Below are 21674 nucleotides of genomic sequence, written 5' to 3'. Positions count from 1 at the left end.
TCTTTCAAATGGGATTACTGTGTGTGGTTGATGGAGTTTCTGGTCCCAGTTCTTCACTGCAGTGTGACAGTTACACACCCGCACCCTTGCCATGGCCCTGGGGGTGGGTGGTGCCTCTTCCCTGCCTCTCGACTTTGGCTGTGGCCACCTGGTTTGCTTTTGATGAAAGGGGTGTTAATGGACAGGATGCAAACAAAGGCTTGGAAAGAGATTGTGTGGCTGGGCTTCTTTTCCTCCTCTTGTCATCACTAGTTCTAGGAGGAAGAGAGACATTTGGAGCACAGCTCCCCTAGCAGATTGAAAGATCTGCAGCTTGAAGGAGAGCTATCCAGCTGACCTGCCGATCTGGGAGTGCGGCGCTAAATATTTCTTCTTGTGTGCCACTTAGTTTTGGGGTCAGTTTGTTCTGTAGCAATATTTAACTAATACCTGATGTCAGAAGGAACAAGTGCTTTTATATCCTTTCTTTGTTCTGTGCTGGTTTTGCTCTCTAGGAAGCCGGAAACCAATTTACCATGCCATCAGCATGATACATGTGTATCTACCAAAAATACTCATGTGGCTCTCCTTGATTTGATCATAACATCTATTTTTAAATGCCTTAAGAAAAGAAAATAGAACAATAACCGCACCACCACCACAACTCTGGACCTTATCTTAGAGTCACTCTCAACTGAATTCATTCCATTATCTTACAGTCTTTTTGGAGAAATAATAAAACCCATTAAAGATCTGTGTCCTTTTCTCGAACTTTGGTAACTATAACTTTAATTTGTAATATAATTATGTAATTATGTGCAATCCATATAGTTGTTAATTATATGGCACTGCTAAGCTGAATCCTTTTTTTAGGAAAACAACCTTTTTGATAATGATTTTTAAATCGGAGACTTGGGGCACCTGGGAGGCTGGCTCAGTTTCGGTTAAATGCTCAGCTCTTGATTTTGGCTCAGGTCACGATCTCACTTTTTTTGAGTTCAAGCCCAGCATCTGGCTTTGTGCTGTTAGGGTAGAGCCTGAATGGGATTGTCTCCCTCGCCCTCTTCCCTCCCCTGCTTGCTCTCTATCTCGCTCTCTCTCAAAGTAAATAAAAATAAACTTAAAAACAAATAAATAAATTGGAGGGCACCTGGGTGGCTCAGTGGGTTAGGCAACTGACTTCTGCTAAAGTCATGATCTCACCATTCCTAAGTTTGAGTCCTACATCAGGTGAGTTCCAGCCCTACTTCCGGTGAACACGAGCCCCCATTTGGTTAAAAAAACACAGAAGCCCCACTTCAGGGGAGCCCTGCTTCTCTCTCTCTCCCTCTCTCTTTCTGCCTCTCACTCACTGTGCCCCCCCCTCAAAAAATAAAAAAATAAATTGGAGACATGACAAAATAGTCATATGTTGGATCATTCTCATCAAATGCTATTAGTTTCCTTCAACACCCACAATTTACTTTTAAATTTGTTAAAGCCCAGCTTTGTTGTTTCCACAATACAAATTAAAATTAAACATAGTGGCAAAAAATTCTTTTATATTCTCGAATTGAGAGTTGGCCAATTTACTAAATCTTTCAGGCTGTGAGGGTTTTTTTCTTTAGTGTAAAGAATCAGTTATGCCAATATCCTGATGGAACTCTACTTGCTTCTTGCTTCTACTCCGGAAACGATGGCGGAATCCACGGGAGCAAGGGTAACATTATAATGATAACCGTGCATTTGCTTCTTAAGTTGTTGTACAAAGAATGTTTTCCTAACGCAGATGCATAGGTATTAGTAAAACTTACTTGCCGCACACATCACAATTTTATGAGATGGCCATTTATTTTGCATCCGTGGTTAAGAACCCCTAACGTAAGGAGGGTTCCTAAATGTCATGTTGTAATTATGCAAAAGAATTGAAGTGATCGGAAAAAAAAATGGCATTGTTGAAAAGGCCTGTAATTGAGAGCTTGACCGAAAAAGAGGAGACAAAGCGAGGGTCCCTGGGCTTTTGAGCTAGTCCAAGTTTAACAAGCTCCCTTGGGCTTCCTTCACAATTCCCAGAGGAAGCAGTCCTGCCTCTCTTGTCCTCCTGACCCCCCATTCAATCATAAAGCGACAGGCTTTAACAATCCCAGAACAAAAACCTCATTGCCCAATTTAACCTTCCAACCCCCAGAGCTGCATGGTCCGCTAATCCGGCGCACAAAAGCAGGCCTGCTGCTCTTTTATTCTTCTGGGGGCTGGGCGCCGTGTTGAGCTCGACAGCTGATCGGCTCTGGAACGTCCCAGCAGCGTGCCTGGGCACCCCCGATGTTTATTTAGCGGCCCGCCGCCCCGGCGCACGGCCTCCCCGAGCCGGTTCGCGCGCGCTCGCCCGCACCGGAGCCATGTACCGGCGCAGCTACGTCTTCCAGACCCGCAAGGAGCAGTACGAGCGCGCCGAGGAGGCGCCGCGCGCCGCCGAGCCCGATAGCCTGGCGGAGGGCCGGACGGCGGCGCCCAGCCTGGCCGCGCTGCAGGGGCTCGGCGAGCGCGTGGCCGCTCACGTCCAGCGGGCCCGCGCGCTCGAGCAGCGCCACGCTGTCCTCCGGCGGCAGCTGGACGCCTTCCAGCGCCTGGGCGAGCTGGCCGGCCCCGAGGACGCCCTCGCCCGCCACGTCGAGGGCAACCTCCAGCGCGCCCGGGACCTGGCGGCCGAGCGCACGCGGCTGGAGCGCCAGGGTGCGGAGGCGCAGCGCGTGCTAGACGAGTTCCGCTGCAAGTAAGCGGCGGGCCCGGAAGGAGGCGGGGTGGGGTGAGCGGAGGCAGGGTAGGGGCGGTCGCCTGGCGACCCAGGACTTCCACCCCGCAGAGGGCGCGCGCACCACCGCGCCTCTCACCCACCTAGGACCCGCTTCCATTCCGATGGCACTTCACGGTTTGCACGAAACGGCATCATTTGCTTGTAATGTGCTTTAAAATGTAGCTATAATTTACATGCAGTAAAACGCACAGGTTTCGGGGCGCTTGGCAGGCTCAGCCGGTAGAGCCAGCGACTCTTGATCTGGGGGTTGTAAATTTGAGCCCCACGTTGGGCGTAGAGATTACTTAAAAATAAAATCTTTAAAAAATGCACAGGTTTTAAGTGCATAGTTCAATGAGTTTTGATGATGTGTGTACCCATGTAACTACAGAAACAAGCAGGGAACTTTGACCACCCCAGAAAGTTCCCTCCTGTCCTTTCCCGGTCAGTCTGTACCTCTCCCCCACAAAAAAGCGGGAGGCGCCCAGTGTTCTGATTTCTGTCACCGTAGGTTAATTTTGCGTGTTCTGGAATTTCACAAAAATGGAATCTTACAGATTCGTGCTTGTATGTCTGGCTCCTTTTGTTTTTGAGATATATTCATGTTATTTGATCCTCACAGCCGTATCCTGTAATACATGGTACTGCACCTGTTTTGCAGATGAGGAGACTGAGGCTTAGACAATGTCAAGATTTAGGGCAAGGTCACTCACCTAGTGAGTCCCAGCAGCGGCACGGAATTCAGGGCCTCGGCGTGCTGAGTCTAATCATCTTTACCGCATCATAGTTGATACCCGGAAATTATTTCAATGTGTGTCCTCTAGAATCTTGCTGCTCAAATTGTGATCTGTGGATGAGCAGCATTGCCATCATCTGGGAGCTGGTTAGAAGTGGAGTTAAGCTTGAAGCTTCAGGAGCCCTGGTCTAGGGCATGTCCCCCTTTCCCACAGAATGAATAAGATGATAAGATCGCCTGAAGAATTGGGGCATGCGGACCTGGGTGGCTTAGTGGGTTTAGCCTGACTCTTGATTTCGGCTCAGGTCACGATGTGAGTTCCAGCCCCACATGGGGCCCTGCGCTGACTGCACAGAGTCTGCTTGGGATTCTCTGTCTCCCTCTCTCTCTGCCCCTCCCCCACTTGTGTTCTCTCTCTCTCTCTCTCTCTCTCTCTCTCTCTCAAAATAAATAAAACTTAAAAAAAAAGAAAGAATTGGGGCACCTGGGTGGCTCAGTCAGTTGAGCGACCTACTTCGGTTCAGATCATGATCTCACAGTTCATGAATTCAAGCCCCACATTGGGCTCGCTGCTGTCAGTGGAGATCCTGCTTCAGATCCTCTGTCCCTCTTTCTCTGCCCCTCCCGCGCTTGCATGCTGTCAAAAATAAATAAATAAATAAATAAATAAATAAATAAATAAATAAATGGCATTTAAAAAAAAGATCACCTAAAGAACTATTAAAAAGAAAAAAGGATACTCAGCAATTTGTCCCCATCCTCCAAGGCTATAAATACAGGAACCTGTATTTACTCTGCAGGGACCACTTCAAGGAATTTATTTATTTATTTATTTATTTATTTATTTAATTTTTAAAAATTTACATCCAAGTTAGCATATAGTGCAACAGTGATTTCAGGAGTAGATTCCTTAGTGCCGCTTACCCATTTAGCCCATCCCCACTCCCACAACCCCTCCAGTAACCCTCAGTTTGTTCTCCATATTTATGAGTCTCTTCTGTTTTGTCCCCCTCCCTGCTCTTATATTATTTTTGTTTCCCTTCCCTTGTGTTCATCTGTTTTGTCTCTTAAAGTCCTCATATGAGTGAAGTCATATGATTTTTGTCTTTCTCTGACTAATTTCATGTAGCATAATACCCTCCAGTTCCATCCACATAGTTGCAAATGGCAAGATTTCATTCTTTTTCAGTGCCGAGTAATACTCCATTGTATATATATACCACATCTTCTTTATCCATTCATCGATCGATGGACATTTGGGCTCTTTCCATACTTTGGCTATTGTTGATAGTGCTGCTATAAACATGGGGGTGCATGTGTCCCTTCGAAACAGCACAGCTGTATCCCGTGGATAAATGCCTAGTAGTGCAATCGCTGGGTCGTAGGGTAGTTCTAATTTTAGTTTTTTGAGGAACCTCCATACTGTTTTCCAGAGTGGCTGCACCAGCTTGCATTCCCAAGGAATTTATTTTTTGATGATCCGGCCGGTGTAAAATACATGCCAACGTGGCGGTGTGATCTGCATTAGCAAAATCCTGGAATGAACCTAAATGCCTATTCATAGGAGATCAGATTGTGCTTCATATATGCAATGAGATGCTACCCAATTGTAAAACAAGAGAATAGCATGTTACTATCCTTTACTTTTTTAAAAAAAGGGGAGAAGAGTAGAATTTTTTGCTTGCATTAGGAAAAAGGGGACACAGACACATGCAAAACCCCAATGGCACTGATTACCTGTGGAGGATAGGGGAGTAGGAGCTGGGCAATGGGAGAGATAGGAAGGGAGACTTTTAATGGAACAGCTTTTTAGGTAATTAAAAAAAATTGTCTATTTTATGTAAGAGATTTATCTATTTTAAAATTACATAAATTAATTTAAATATACAGATGTCCAGGCCCCACCCTGGACCTCAGATGGGGCCCAGGAATTTTAAGTTTTATGAGCTCCACTGATGAACAGCCAGGTTTGGGGGCCCCTGGTCTAGGGTAGTCAGAGCGTCTTGTCCAAACGTGCTCTATGTTTGAGTTCCACGTTCTTTTTTTTTTTTTTTTTTTTTTTTTTTTTTTTTTTTAATTTTTTTTCAACGTTTTTTATTTATTTTTGGGACAGAGAGAGACAGAGCATGAACGGGGGAGGGGCAGAGAGAGAGGGAGACACAGAATCGGAAACAAGCTCCAGGCTCCGAGCCATCAGCCCAGAGCCTGACGCGGGGCTCGAACTCACGGGCCGCGAGATCGTGACCTGGCTGAAGTCGGACGCTTAACCGACTGCGCCACCCAGGCGCCCCGAGTTCCACGTTCTTTAAAAGAATTTTTTTTTTAATATTTGTTTTTGAGAGAGAGATAGAACACAAGTGGGGGAGGGGCAGAGAGCTTGGGAGACACAGAATCCAAAGCAGGCTCCAGGCTCTGAGCTGTCAGCACAGAGCCCAATGCCAGGCTGGAACTCACCAACTGTGAGATCATGACCTGAGCCGAAGTCAGACGCTTAACTGACTGAGCCACCCAGGTGCCCCTGAGTTCCACATGCTTAATCTGAATCTTGGGCAGGTTATTCAACAGTGTGTACTGAACATATTAATCAGTCAGACTCATTGATTTCATTCCTATCAGCCCTGTTTCTGGGTATGATCCCTAAAAACAGATTTGGAGCCGGAAGAAAGGATCTGGAAATCCACCTGTTACAGCCCTTCATGGGAAAACTGTGGGTGGCAGGACTTGAACTCGGGTTTTCGCACCTTATGCTTTCTAGAACACAGGGTCTTGAAGAGAAGTCATTCTTGGATTCCTGGGGAGTGAGGTCCAGAGATAGGACTCATTCACATGAAGCTCATGTTTTCTAAAGCAAAGGGAAATGTATACTGGTTCAGACACCCAGGGCAGCTCCACAGGCCAACAGGAAACCCTGGATCCCCAAATGGTCTTTGCTTAGTTATTAGGCCCCAGTCTACTGAGATTTGGCTGGGTGCACAGGACTCCTTTGAGCCCTCATTGAAGGAACGGCCATGTTGAATTTTCCTGATCTTTTGGTGATTTTACTTGGTTCTGAGTTGTATGTTTGTCGTGGAGCTGTCCCTTCAGACTCTGTGATTTATTTAATAATTTCCATTCATTTATTCCCTCCCATTGCCCCCTTGCAGATACTTTAATATTCCAACTAAAGTCTTGGGATTTGAAAATTGTAATAAAAATCATACCCATACCCCTGCATGCAGGGGTATATACACATCAAATTTAGTTTTACATCCCAGAGGTGACTTATTGGTTAGCCAAAGCCAGGTGAAAATAATGCAGCCTTGGTAGGCATATTCTCTTCTAGGATAGTTGAATAATTTCAAAATCAGGTTTTCAGAACATCAAATGAAGACTAAATAAAACAGAATGAAATAAAAACAAGTAAAACTACCAAAATACATTAATGAATACCGTCAATTATCTAAATTGCTAAAAACCAAAAGTAATTATGTAAAACAATCAGGTAATTGAAGCCAATGCGTTTTTTCACTTTATGAATTCATTTGTATATTCGCTTATGTGGATATATATATGAATATATCATGATTTCTTTTTTAAACTTTTGAAAAATTTTTATTTATTTATTTTGAGAAAGAGAGAGAGAGAGAGAGCAAGCAGGAGGGGGAGAGAGAGAATCCCAAATAGGCTCTGCACCGTGAGTGCGGAGCCTCAAACTCACGAACTGTGAAATTATGACCTGAACTGAAACCAAGAGTCAGACGCTTAACCGACTGCACCACCCAGGTGCCCCATATCATTTCTTATTATGAAGTCTTTATAATGAAATCACTTGCCTTTAATATCTAGACTTGTCTTTACAGCATGAAAATTACCCATGATAACACATTATTGCATTATTTATCAAACATGTTTTTAAGCTACAGAAATTCTTGGATGTTTCTAGCAGGAAAGAGCGATGAGAAAATTTGGATTTTTGTTAACAGTTTTTTTTTTTTTAATTTTTTTTTTCAACGTTTTTTATTTATTTTTGGGACAGAGAGAGACAGAGCATTGAACGGGGGAGGGGCAGAGAGAGAGGGAGACACAGAATCGGAAACAGGCTCCAGGCTCCGAGCCATCAACCCAGAGCCTGACGCGGGGCTCGAACTCACGGACCGCGAGATCGTGACCTGGCTGAAGTCGGACGCTTAACCGACTGCGCCACCCAGGCGCCCCTGTTAACAGTTTTATTCGCGAAGCTAACTAGCCATTAAAACAGAATTTCTGGCTCCATTAGAGCCACACACAAAAGACACTGCTAACTGTGACATCCTGGCGGGAAATGTAAGACTTGTACAAATATGTTTTGCTTGCTGGTTATAGCTGAGCTTCTTAGGTGGCTTTAGAACTGGGAGTGTGTGCAGTGCACATATTCCTGATTGTTCTTTCCCGAGGTTGGGACTCGCCCTACAACAGCATGGTTTTCTAGAGGCCTCTTTCGGTACTTGACTTGAGCCCAGGGCATGCGTGTGCAGGGGCCCTGAAACCTATGCTTTGTGGGTTGGGCTGAGTGCTAATTAGGATTCGCTTCAACCACAAATGGTGTAAACTCCAAAGTGACATTGGCTTATCCAGGATGGAAATTTGTTTCTGTCTTGTGGAAGGTCTGGCCTAGCAATTCAGCATGCCACTCTGCAGTATTTGAGGCTCAGAAGGCTCTGCCTGGCCTTCTGCAGGGTGGAGGAAAGGATACAGAAGGGCACACCCACAGCATCTCTTATGGAAGATATTTGGAAGCTGCCACAGACTTATGCTTATATCCCATTGGTCAGGACTTAGTCACATGGCCACACCTAGCTGCAAGGAAGGCTGGGAAATGTAGTCTTCCCTCTAGGCAGCCTTGTGCCCCTACCCATATCAAGGGCTTTGACTCTTGGAAGAAGGCCATGATGGATACTAGGGGCAGCTTATAGGGAATGAGGGCGGAGTCATTTGGGAAGGAGCCTTCTCTTTTTCATAAGGGGATGAAAGTCCCCCTAGAGGGAAACTCTCAAAACAGAATGATTTCTGTGGTCTCTCTGCCTCTTGATCTCTATCATTTTCTTCAAGTCCAGGGAAGAAGATGACTAGGAGGGAAAAATACACCTGTTCCTAGTATCTGTTGCTTTATCAGTTTTGTGTATGTTTAAATTTGGGAGGTTTCCCTGCTCTACCCAGGCAGCATGGTGTGGCTATCAGGGCATAGTTTTTGGTGTCAGATTCGAGTGTGAGTCCTGACCCCACCCCTCTTTTAGTTTGGGGTCTTCCAGAAGCCGAGCCTGATAAAGGGGTTTGAGGGCAAGTAGCTTATTTGGGAGGTGACCTCCAGGAGCACAGGTTGGGGAGTGAGGAAGTGAGGCGGGAAGGAAAGGCAGAAAACACTGAGTGCCCTCAGCAAGTTAACCTGGAGCAAACTTACCGGATGGAGAGACACTTCAGTTGTCCTAGCTGAGGGCAACGGGGCTGGCGTACTTATGTACCCACTCACCTTCTGTCAGAGGTCGAGGGCTGCCCCAGGGGCACTGACTCTGTGGCCTGTCCAGCCTGCCCTGCCCACTGGCCCAGAGCAGGCCTTGAGGGCACAGAGATGAGGGTGAAGTGCCCTGAGCATCTGCCCAAAGTTATAGGCCAGTTTCCCAGCCTCAGTTTTCTCATTTTCCCCCGGTGGTGGGAGGGTGGGGGGAGGGCAATGATAACTGCCCTCTTCCAGGGTTTTGTAAGGATTAAATGGCATAATCCAGAAAAACGGACACATGTATAGACACAATAGTACAGGCAACCCAAACAAGGTCAAGGTCAGGTTAGTGGTGTTTGTTGTAGGTCATGTAGGGTGGTCTCCCATTCTCTGTGTCACTGCTGTACTTGGGTTAGGAGTGTGTGGAGATACGATTCCCTTATCCTTGATGTGGCTGGGCAGGGGTAGGGGGGTGGTGGAGGGGTTGGAGGGGGCGGAGGTTGGGCCTCCAGGCTGGGGGACTCCTGTTCACTTACCGCTCCCAGTTACCCCCATGCACGGTGGCCACAGCACCACTCTGTGAGTGCGCCATGCTGTGGAAAAGGTGAGGAAGCGACAGGCTCAGCGGTGCAGCATTAGCTACTATTTTAAACTTAAGGACCTCTCCTTTTTTTATTTTTTTTTTAATGTTTATTTATTTTTGAGACAGAGAGAGACAGAGCATGAATGGGGGAGGGTCAGAGAGAGAGGGAGACACAGAATCTGAAACAGGCTCCAGGCTCTGAGCTGTCAGCACAGAGCCCGACGCGAGGCTTGAACTCACGGACCGCGAGATCATGACCTGAGCCGAAGTCGGACACCCAACTGACTGAGCCACCCCGGGCGCCCCAGTTAAGGACCTCTCCTTAAAGAGACAGCATATACTCTGTAACGCTGATTGTGTGGTCATTACATATGGAATCATGGAAGCTGCCCAACTTTTGCTTATGTGTCCAATTTGCAGGTATGAAAACGAGTGTGAATGTCAGCTGCTCCTAAAAGAAATGCTGGAACGGCTTAACAAGGTGAGCTGAGCACATCCATGAGTCTGAGTAGGGACAGAATGGAACTAAATGGCTGAAATGACCATTGTGCATTCCTCTCTGTGTCTTTTTAGGATTTGCCTATTTCTTTTGCTGTCACTCTTTCTTGAGTTCACAATTGCTTTTTTTTTTTTAATATTTATTTTTGAGAGATAGAGCACGAGCCGGGGTGGGGCGGGGGGCAGAGAGAGAGAAGGAGACACAGAATCCGAAGCAGGCTCCAGGCTCTGAGCTGTCAGCATAGAGCCCGACGTGGGGCTCGAACCCACAAACCATGAAATCATGACCTGAGCTGAAGTCGGACGTCTAACCAACTGAGCCACCCAGGCGCCCCTTGAGTTCATAATTTCAACTAAATCTTTTTGTGAACTCACATACCCAAGACACATACTCCTTTCCCACCACACACAGTGTCTTGCCAGAGAATCCGAGACCTTTAAGCTTATGACAGCTAGGCTGTCAACACAAGGCAGCATCACAGCGACCCGCTGGGATTTTGCCATTTCGATGTACCGGTCCCAAACACCAAACTCAGGAAACTTGCTTTGGTTATTGGGATGCAAGGATAACTCTGTTCTGTTGGCTGAGAGTCTCTTCTACAGGGGAACTCTCAGAGAACAGAGGAAGAAATTTCCGAAGAAATTTCCATTTCCCTTCAAGCTCTCCCCTCTTGGAGCCTGGAGAGCAGCTATATGGAGGGCACCAGGGATTCTCAGCTTCTTGCTGGGACCCTCCTGCAGAGTTGTGTGGGGTTGTTCTTTGCAGGGAGTTTCCTTCTTCAGATCCTCCGTCATCAACGTAACTGATTGGATTTTCTGCTCTAGCCAGGGGAACTTGACTACCAAATGGAATAATCCTGGATCTCAGAGGTTGGGCAAAACCAGGGATGGCAAATAACTGTAATTTCAGAGCTCAAATGTCTTGAGCTCATGGAGCTCTGTTCCGTTGAAGGGTGGCTTATTTCGGGCACATGGCCGCTTTCCCCCTTTCCCTTCCTTCCACACCCGTAATTCCTCATCAGAATTGCTGATAAAACACAGCACCTTTCCCTGCTGGGCCCAGATGTGTGACCCTAGGATTCTTCTCCACCTGGAGCCCCAGGCAACCACTTCAGATAGTTGAGGTTAGCTCAGGATGTTTGCCAGTCCCTGGCTTTGCCCAGCCTCTGTTGTCCAGGATTAGTCTGCTAATCAGTGGGAGTTAGAACCACAACTAGGGAAACTGAATTTTTCTTTGTCTGTGTTATCTACCACGTGATGCTTCTGTGTCCTTCCCTTTGTGAGCATATAATGCATTGCCCAAACAAGGACACTGTGTTTTGAAAGGAGCTGCTGTCAATAGTTGCCAAGGCCAAGTGATAGAAACTGGAATAGTCTCAGGCCAGCCAACATGTGAACACTCCGGATATAAACACAAAGGCAGGGGTGGGAGTGTGCTTCAGGAGAGCCCTAAGTGCACAGGCTCAATGATTGGTCTTGTATTGGGTTGGGTTGCTATGGCCCCAAGTCTGTTGAAGGTGGGATTTGGGTGTTAGCATCAGGCATCGCCCAGCTGTTCTGCTCATATTTGTAGCTCATCCCCATTCTTGTTTTTGGTGGTGATCCCGGGCTGCCAGATGGGGCTGCCATCTTGTCCACAGACCACTACCTTCAGGGACATAGGTGCCCGACACCCTTCACTTAGCTGCCAGTTCAGCCCCTCCCCAACCCACCACATTTTGCTTTGTGCGTATTTGTCCTCACTGCAAGCAGACCTCTCTCCGGACCTATTTCTGAGGTTGTCACTCATGCAGTGCCATCGTGTGCACTCTTCATAGAAGAGGGAGACAGAACGTAGTCCCTCTTTTTAGCTTTGGTGGAAAGTAACACCAAAGATTTATTTATTTATTTAAAAAAGTTTTTTTAAGCTTATTTATTTTGATCAAGAGAAAGAGAGCAAGTAGGGGAGGGGCAGAGAGAGAGAGAGAGAGAGAGAGAATCCCATGCAGGCTCTGCATCATCAGCGTGGAGCCCTACGTGAGGCTCGAACTCACTGTGAGACCATGACCTGAGCCAAAACCAAGAGTTGGGTGTTTAAGTGACTGAGCCCCCCCACGTGCCCCAGTAACACTGAATTTAAAAAGAAGCTCCAGCCTTCTGTTGTTTTTCTCTTGTTACAAAAGCAATAACGTATTCTCAGAAGAAAAACACGGCAGTGGAGATCATGAAAACTAAGGGAAAAGGCCTCCCCGCCATTTTGTCCCCCTGAAACCACAGCTGCAACACCTTTGTGTATATTGTGACAGGGAGTCTGGACAATTGAAGTATGGGTCCCATTGAAGTAAGGGTTACGAAAGTTCTGGGGAAAGATGCTACCAGCAGCTCGGGCCAGAGCCATCACAGGGCATCTGCGTGGCTCTTCCCTGGATCCAGGGAAAGACACTTGCACCCAAAGTGAGCTGTGCAGCCCAAAACGGGAGAACAGCTTGATCACAGGACCCTTCTCGCCACTGTCGCGTATCTGTGAGACTTTGGGGGAACTGCTTCATCTCCCTGAGCCTCAGCTGCTTCATTTCCCAAGCGGGAGCAGTAAGAGTTGCCACCACCATGGAGCGGATGTCTGTCGACCCACACAGTAAGAATGAAGTGGCAGGATAGTGCATGTGACTTGCCTGTCGCGGTTATTATCGCAGAGCCCTTGATGTGATGGATGCCAGCTTAGTTTCCCCAGAGGGTGGGATTCATAGCTCTGGTGGTGTGCGGGGTGATTTTAGATGGTGTGTGGAGGAATCATTTTTTGGGAGCTCTGAATTTATTTTTATGGTTGCCTTGTCACCTGCCTACAGCAGGTGACATCAAAAAGTTCCTTTTTAAATGCATGCAAGTGAAAATGAGTCAGTTTGAAGAAAAATATGGAGTGACTAATAGTACAGGTGGTGCTCGGATGTAGCAGGAATCACGACACAGGGATTGGCCGCCCGGGCGCTAGCTTGGAGCCTCAGCATAGTTGTGTGGTTATTTATTTCACCCTCAGAAAAGACCCAGTTCAGACCCTTTGTTGCCAGCGAGGAGGCCCACCCTTGGTGAGATTCAGTGACTTAGGAGCCCCACAGCCCATCCTTGGTAGGCGTAGTCAGGAGCCAGGTGTAGTCAGGAGTCTTTTGTGTACGTGGCTCGTTCCCTGCCTCTGGTCCCTGACTCTCAGGAGACAGACACAAAGCCAGAGTCTCTGGGTAAAGATGGCTCCTTCACACTTGATGTTGGTGCTCCGTCCATATCCCCTGGGCCACCCCTGAGGTCACACAGACCTGCTGAGCATACTGGCAGCTTCCTGCGTGTCTCTGGCTGTGGGGATGTGCATGATCCGCTGGAGGCATAGGCTGGAAGTGAGGCAGTTAGCTCCCCAGGAGCAGCCCTGGGCCACTGAGGGGTGGGAGTGGGTGGATGTGTTCCCCAGCTGCCCCATCCCTTGTAGCAAGGGTTCACAGGTGAGTTCTGTTGAGTTTCTCCACGTGCCCCCAGCAGGACTGAGGTCTGGTTGTCCACGGCGGTAACCTACTCATTACACAGCGTTATTGCCTTTTGTTCCTTTCCCCGGATCACTTCCTCCCTTCCAGTGCTTCTTGGAATAAACAACATGTACCCAATCCTTGCCTCAGGGAAACTGAAGGGGCCGGCGAGGGGAAGGCTGGACCTTCTTGTTCTCTGTCCATTGAGATGGTCACATGAGAAGATGAAAATGCAAGAGTATATTCATGTCTTGTTGGCTGGTCCTATAAAGGATTTTGGTGGACAAATCTTGGAATGTCTGCACACATCAGATCAACATGGTTTTGACTGTCATCTTAGTCTCAGCACCCCTTTCCTTTGCTCTGGTCGAAGAGATTCATTCATCCCTAGGTGTGGCCATGGAAAATGGGGTACAGGAGAAACCATTGACCCGGTGTTTGAACCATGTTTGGAAAATATCACTGTGTATGTTGACAAGATTGATTGCTGCTGCTTTCATCAGACTGTTATCTCTGAATATTGCCCATGTAATCACATCTCCAGAACAGAGTTACTGTATTTGTAACAGCCACATAACCTAAAACAAGCCACTCTCTGCTAGGCATTTGGAAATAAAATAAATTCCTTAACATACCACTTACATACTATGGCCAAAGGTATTTTGATGTAGTAAGAATTCTTGATGACTTTTAAATATTTGGGTTTGGCTGAACTCCAGGACCCGTTTTCTCTCTGTATATATGGTTATTGGTCCCAATAATGCCCAATGTTGCTTATTTTAAGAAAACTATAAGGAGGCTTTCAGGTTTCTCTCCTATTTTCCTTTAAAATCCCCAGAATTTTAAAATGATGTAGGTTCTAGTCAAATGCTTTCACTTAAAAACAATTTTTAAAGAAACACCTAAAGCTGTCATAGGTGCGGTTTTTTCATGCAATTTGTATATCTTTAATTTGTCCAGGAAAGGGTAAGAAGCAAGGGCATTTGGGGAACACCAGGGTGGGGCTTGATGCCTTCACCTTCAGGGCTACAGGCCTTCATTTGCCTGAGAACAACTCTGGGGCTGGAGATGAACTTCCAGGGCAGAAAAGGAGAGGGAACTGGGAAGGCTGAGTTCAGGAGGAGGCTGGGGGCGGGGAGGCTGGGAGAACAGAAGGGGAGAGGAGGAGCCAGGAAGAGTGCCCAGAGAGAGAAGACAGTGGGAAGGGAGGGAGCAGAGTCTAGAACATACTCAGCACCGTCCTCCAGGCCAGCCTGAGCCCCGGGAAGGAAGGCAAACCTACAATTTCTGGAAAGGTTTTTGGCGTCCAGGGTTGAAGTGTTTTTAATTAAATCCTAATTAACTAGAAATCTCAATGAACTTGAATACCCATTCTTGAGCAGCTTTTCTTTTGGGGTCGGGAGGAGGGGGTGGCTGATTGGATGCTGGATTTGAGGCTGGGTAAAGATACAGACAGTGGGTTTTTAAAGGGATTTCTGGCATCCCTGTGAGTGGGTTGGCAAGGCTGATTCTTCAGAGGCACGCTGGACTCTAGTTATTTCTCTAGTTTCTTTCTCAAAAAGTGGTTTAGATCAGCGATTCTGAAATTTCCATGTCCACCAGCAGCACCTGGAGGGCTTGTTAAAATACACATTTCTGGGGCGCCTGGGTGGCGCAGTCGGTTAAGCGTCCGACTTCAGCCAGGTCACGATCTCGCAGTCCGTGAGTTCGAGCCCCGCGTCAGGCTCTGGGCTGATGGCTCGGAGCCTGGAGCCTGTTTCCGATTCTGTGTCTCCCTCTCTCTCTGCCCCTCCCCCGTTCATGCTCTGTCTCTCTCTGTCCCAAAAATAAATAAAAAACGTTGAAAAAAAAATTAAAAAAAAAAATACACATTTCTGGGTCCTGACTGCAGAAATTCTGACCCAGTACATCTGGGATCTGCTAGATATTTTACACCCCGAATCATTGTACACTTCTCATTTTCCCTCATCATCGGTAACCACACTTCGAGAACCACTAGATCTCAAACACATGCAGCATCAGGGTTGGAATGTTTTCTAACATTAGACTATTGACCCAGTGTCTCGATTTGGAAAGAATCTAGATGCTTCTGCTGGTGGAGCTTTTGAAAATGCAGCTGACAGCATCCAAAGCATAATAAAAACACCAGCGTCCACACATTTCTGAGTTCTGGTGCAAACAAAAGAAAACACTTCCAAACGAATTTTCCTCAACATACCAGCAACTGCACATTCCAGAGGTACCTACTCACCTTTGGGAATTTGGGGGACGGTTTATCAGATGACTGTCCTCAAATCAGAAGAATGTGCGTGCAGAGGCATCTGTATAATCCCTATTTTAAGGGCAAATATTGGCTAGCCTTTGTTATCACCACGAGCAGCTTTAAAGGCTTGGCTGATGGAAGCCGAGAGTGGTTGTTTGGGCACCATCCTAAGAGGGAGATGTGGAAAGAAAGGCAGGCACCTTGCAGGATGGGGTCAAGACTCAGCACTTAACTCTTGACTAGTAGAGACAGATTCCAGTCTTGTTGTTTCCTGGTAACTTCCGTTAACTAGCTGCATTACCCACTGGTTGATCTGGCCTCAGCCTGGCCATCTATAAGGAGAGACTCTAGTTTCTGAGCTGCGATTGGCAGAGCCCACAGGCCCATGGAGCTGCTGAGGGGCCTCTGAGGGAAGAGGGTTGCTGGATGGACCCCACTGTGGTCATGCTGTTCCAGAAACACGTCTCTGCATTGCCACTATGCAATGACATCCTGGGATATTTTGTGGGAAGGATGACACATGTGACTTAACAAACGCTTGAGGACCAATGATCTCGGGGTCCTCTCTATTTCTAAAAGTATGAGTGTTCGATCCCTTTATAAGTAATGACACAAAGTGTCCTTGAAACTGTATTCCCAGTTCTTCAGCTCTGGTGACTGTGGGTCAATCATGGATGAGTTTTTGGTAAAAATGAAGATGTGTGAGAATTCTCTGTCCTGCTTCCTCCTCAGCAGTCTTAAGAGGGGGGTATGGTGAGAGGCTGGGGATGAGATTAGTGGGTAGGGAGGGTAGAAAGATATCCAGAAGGACCAGTTCAAGGTCTTCCACCAACTCTGTCCCAGATTGAGCCCTACCCAATCACTTCCACAGCAAACCCCTGCTCCTGAAGGGGGTACAGCTGCATCCCCAAATACTTTGATCGTCCTTCCCATCATTGTGGTCCTATTAGGACGATCAGTCAAGATGGTGGTCTTGTGACCCATGATGGCCATCACAGCCCTCTCCCAGAACTGGAGAGACACAGAGATGAATTCATTGGCAGCTGGGTCATCCTGAGTGGGGAGCCATTACCTCCTGCTGTTTAGATTCCCGGGACTGTCCTGCTTTCTGTCTTTCTTGAGCCCCGGCTGCCTTCCCTTTGGTATCTGTAAGTTATCCTGGCTCTGTCTGGTTCCTCAGCCCTTTCCCATTGCTAGACAGTCACCCAGGCTTTCTTTGCCCCATGCTTTCTCTCTCAGAGGGGCTTCACTAGGCTCAGGTGATAATTCTGGGTAGTTCAGAGAGCCAGTCACCAGGGCCTCCAAGGGACCTGCCCACTTGCCCTGGGGAATTAACACCTTGATTGTATAAGGGCATATTCGTTACTGTCCCTGGGACACAGGATTTGAGGGCCCATCGTTAAGTCCTGAGGACAGAGCTCATCAAAAGTCAGTGAACGATCAGATCAATTCATCAATCAAAAGAATGAGCCCAGAAGCTGAACACCCATAGTTAGATTGCACATGAATTTAGTTCAGACCGTTCAGAGTTCAGAGCCCTGTACCTGGGAACATGCATTCTTGTCTTGTAATTTGGTTCATTCTTTTACTTCTGATTAAGAAAAAAAAGACTTCAGACCCTGTTTCGGTCTCCCAAAGGGTGCGATTTTCCCCTATGCTGTTGTGTCTGCCAGTGGGCAGCGGAGGCCGGCTCCAGGGCCAAAGAGTGAGAGGAGCCTTGGGGAAAGCAGAGGAGTCTAGGGGCAGTGGGCAGGGGGCCAGCTCTAGGCTGGGGTCCTTCCCTCCTTCTGTCTGAGGGTTCCTTGCCTGCTTGCTCAGTGTTGGCCTCCCTGGTACCCATAGAGGGACTTCAGATTCTTCCAAGGGAAGGATTTAGTAACTGGAAATTAGAGGAAAGACACTGGGGACATTCCCCCCCCCCCCCCCCCAGGCAGAAACCTGGAGGAGATACCGAGGAAGAATGAGATTCTCCTTTGTGCCTAAAATTAATCCTGTAGAGCTGCGTTGTCCAGCTGAGGAACCACCAGCCACGTATGCTGGGGAGTGATTGAAACACAGGGAGTTCAAATCACAATGTGTTGTAAGTGTAAAATGTAAGCCAGGTTTCAAAGACCTTGCCTGAAAAAAAAAAAGGATGTAAAATATCTCATTAATGACTTTTAAATATTGATTACAGTGGCGCCTGGGTGGCTTAGTTGGTTAAGTGTCCAACTCGTGATTTTGGCTCAGGTCATGATCTCACAGTTCATGTGATCGAGCCCCACATTGGAGTCTGTGCTCACAACGTGGAGTCTGCTTGGGATTCCCTCTCTCCCTCTGTGCCCCTCCTCTGCTCATACATACATGCTTTCTCTCTCTCTCAAAATAAATAAACTTAAAAAAAAAGTGTTTACATGATGAAAAGACAATATGTGGGGTATATTGGGTGTAATAAAATATATTACTAAAATTACTTTCACCCATTTCTTTTTATTTTATTCCATGTAGCTGCCAGAAATTTTTAAAATTATGCCCAAGACTTGGACAGTGCTGTATTAGGATAGCTTATTTCATTTTTACTTGCATAAACCCTATGCAAACAGGAATGCTTTAAGATGCATTTCTGATGTTTGCCAACTGACCCAGTTGATTTTGTAGAACTCTGAAGTTCTTTTAAGAGAAACTCAAAGTTATTTTGGTAGATAAAATACCCTCAGAAGTTCGAGTTGGGTGGGGATTAACTGCTCCCCTACAATTTTGCTCAAGTTTCGGACCAAATTCACACAGGCACATATTTCTTTTTTTCCCCTTCTTCTTTTTTAAATGTTTATTTCATTTTTGAGAGAGAGAGAGTGAGCGTGAGCAGGAGAGGGGCAGAGAGAGGGAGACACAGAATCTGAAATAGGCTCCAGGCTTCGAACTGTCAGCACAGACCCAACGTGGGGCTTGAACTCACGAAGCCGCGAGATCATGACCTGAGCCGAAGTCAGAGGCTTAACCGACTGAGCCACCCAGGCGCCCCGGGCACGTATTTCTTAAGTAAACATTTTCATACAGCCTGTTTTCTAGTCTCACGAAGTCCCAGCTCTCCCACGTGGCAGTTGCTGACACAGCACTTTGCATGAAAAGCTCATTCAAAGCAGGTGATCCTTTGGAGTCAGAAACCTGATATCTTTATTGTTAGCCTCCAACAATCAAAATCTTCCTACGCCAGTCATCTTTTATAGGAGTGATGAAGGAATCAAGTGCCTTTCTGAGGAGTGCAGGCCAAAGGCCTCCCTGGAATCTAAACCCTATTTGTGCAAAAGTAGGATTTGTCTCAAAATACCTGGGCCCTTGCACATGCTGACTGTTTTAACTCTGTTCACACGAGGGTGGACAGTGTCTTAAATATGTTAGCCAACCACCTATCTGCCTTTGTTAATGAAAGCCGATTGCTACCATTCATGCTTTTTAACAAGTCATTAATAAGTCAGTAAAAATTCCCTTGGCAAGGCCTCAGGTATTGGCAGTTGACATTGCAGGGGGGTCTCAGGAGAGTGACAGTCTTGAGGAACCCAAGCAATGCTCACCTATAATAGCGTGCTGGACCCAAGGGACACTCACCTGTAATATTACACTGGACTGCGGTAGCATTAAGGCAGTTCCAGCCATCACAGCACTGTCCTATTAAGAGCACAGTAATCCGGGGCGCCTGGGTGGCTCAGTCAGTTGAGCATCTGATTTCGGCTCAGGTCATGATATCACAGCTCGTGAGTTCGAGCCTTGCGTTGGGCTCTGTGCTGATAGCTCAGAGCCTGGAGCCTGCTTTGGGATTCTGTGTCTCCTTCTCTCTCTGCCCCTAACCTACTCGCATTCTGTCTCTCAAAAATAAATAAACAAAAAAAAAAAGAGTATAGTAATCCAACCTATTTGGTTCATCCAAACAAGATCAATGAGATAAAAGTCGGTGAACTATCACAATGTTTGATGAGGACACTCAGCCTTGTGTCATACGTGTCACTTCCCACTTTAAAGGAATAAACAGCATTCACCACAGCAATCATTCTAAAAAATATGCATATTGTATTAAAGAAACATCGTATCAGAGTAAGTGTCAGCAGTACTTGGGAGAAAACTATTAAAACGAAGGTTTCATCATTAACGGAAAATTCTTTCTCAGTCTTAGAAACTCAACTTACTGATGCTGAGATATAGAACAGATATAGCTGTAACTTAAATTTTAAGGCTGTTGGTATGTAAATATATGCTAATTTTCTCCCCGATCTTTTAGGGAAAATCTTTGCAACCCTGACACTATTGACATTTTGGGCTGGAGAATTCTTTGTCGTGTGGGGCGTGTATTGTAAGATATTGCGCAGCACTCCTGGCCTCTACCTACTAGATGCCCGTAATCACACCCCACCGCCCAAGTGGTCACAATTGAAAATGTTTCCAGATATTACTAAATGTCCCTTTGGGGGTAAGAAACTCAATCTCTGTTGAGAACTGCCGTTCTTGACCAGAATCAATGGGCTCACCCAATGCCTTATTGGAAATGTGGAATCTTAGACACTCTTCCAGACCTACAGAACAGGAATCTGTGTTTTAATAAGACCCCAGCAGGTCCATGTGCTCATATGCCCGGCCGATTTCACACCCATGTATCCCTGCCTCCACGTGTGGCTCCCTTTCTCATTGCAGGAAGCTGATGAAGCCTTACTGCATAACCTGCGCCTTCAGATCGAAGCCCAGTTTCTGCAGGACGATATCAGTGCAGCAAAGGACAGGTACAAAAAGGTAACTGTGACCCTTCTGAAGCCCGTCCCTCAGATAACCTGGTTTGGGTTTGGCCAGACAAGTCCAGGGCACTCGTGGCTGAAACATGAGCCTGCTATCGTGGGTTACTTTTGTGTGGATTGCTCCTGAACCAAGGGGGCGATGGGTTGGTTGCTGGATGGCACTCAGGGAGCCAGACATATGTAGAGGAGGAGTCAGTAATGTGTGCGTTGAGGGGAGGGAACTGATGTCCGTTTCTTACGTTACAAAGTTATCGTACATAGATCCGTCTCGAGTAAGCTAGGATCTGTCCGTTGTTTCGGCTGAAAAAACGCAGAAATACAGAAAATGCGATGTAGCTATTTATTAGCCCTGCCTCTAAGCCAGTTAGTTGAGGGAGCACACGGCATTCAGGAGCTTCCTCTCAGGAAGCATTCCTCTCTGCCTCCCGCCTCTGCTAGCTGCTCACAGGCCTGACTTTGGGGGGCTTTAGCGTACTGGAAAGATCGAATCCTGGAGCTGTGTAACCATGGGCGAGTGCCGTCCCCACTCTGTGTTGCTTCATCTTCAAAATGTGGATGCCAGACTCTCCTTCTGCACAGCTGTGTGGTTAACTGAGTGTAGCAGACCTGTGAGCCTGGCCGTGGTCCCGGGGGCTGACCTCTCCAGTGGGCTGTGGCCTCCCTCCACCTGCCAGTATCTGCCGCTGGGCCTCCGGACGCTCGCCAGGCAGTGGAGGGTGGCTGTGCCTCATGGCAGGTGTTGGGGAACTAATGCCCCGGGAGCAGCTTCAGCCAGTGACGGATGCACATTGTTGGATTCTTACCCCAGCTCCCTCTTACCTGCTGTTCTGTGTGACTCCCAGGATCCCCAGCTGGCCTGAGCGCCAGGCGCCCATAGGGGTAACTTACCTGGTAACATTCTTATTGGCTGCCTTGCCTTTCCTGTCTCACTTCTCCCTCCAATAATGTTTCCTGGCATCTTCATCCAAATGAACTGTTTGCACTCAGACCCTTCTTTCGGGGCCTATATCTGAGCCGACTCAGGGTGCTATATAACAAAGTACCACCAACTGGTTGGCTTTATACACAACAGAGATTCATTTCTTACCGTTCTAGAAGCCAGCACACTGAAAGCAGGGTGCCAGCCAGCATTCCCAGGTTCT

At 47.1% G+C, this 21674-nt stretch overlaps 1 protein-coding gene across 8 annotated transcripts in view; it reads left to right on the top strand.

The window, feature by feature from the left end:
* The window catches only part of BFSP1 (beaded filament structural protein 1), a 70915-nt gene that overhangs the window by 27197 nt on the left and 22044 nt on the right, over positions 1 to 21674 (top strand). For 7 of the 8 annotated variants that reach the window (XM_042931675.1, XM_042931677.1, XM_042931674.1 and 4 more), the window contains 2 exons: positions 9944 to 10004; positions 20435 to 20530. In XM_042931675.1, the coding sequence (XP_042787609.1) occupies positions 9984 to 10004; positions 20435 to 20530 (117 nt within the window). In that variant the 5' untranslated portion in view covers positions 9944 to 9983. Of the gene's footprint in view, positions 1 to 2345; positions 2732 to 9943; positions 10005 to 20434; positions 20531 to 21674 lie in introns of those variants that run through there. The other variant, XM_042931673.1, reaches the window with a different exon arrangement.

This window comes from Panthera leo, chromosome A3 (assembly GCF_018350215.1).
Source record: "Panthera leo isolate Ple1 chromosome A3, P.leo_Ple1_pat1.1, whole genome shotgun sequence".
NCBI classification, from domain to species: domain Eukaryota; kingdom Metazoa; phylum Chordata; class Mammalia; order Carnivora; family Felidae; genus Panthera; species Panthera leo.
Note: the sequence above shows the minus strand (reverse complement) of the source record. Positions and strands in the feature narration are given on the sequence as shown.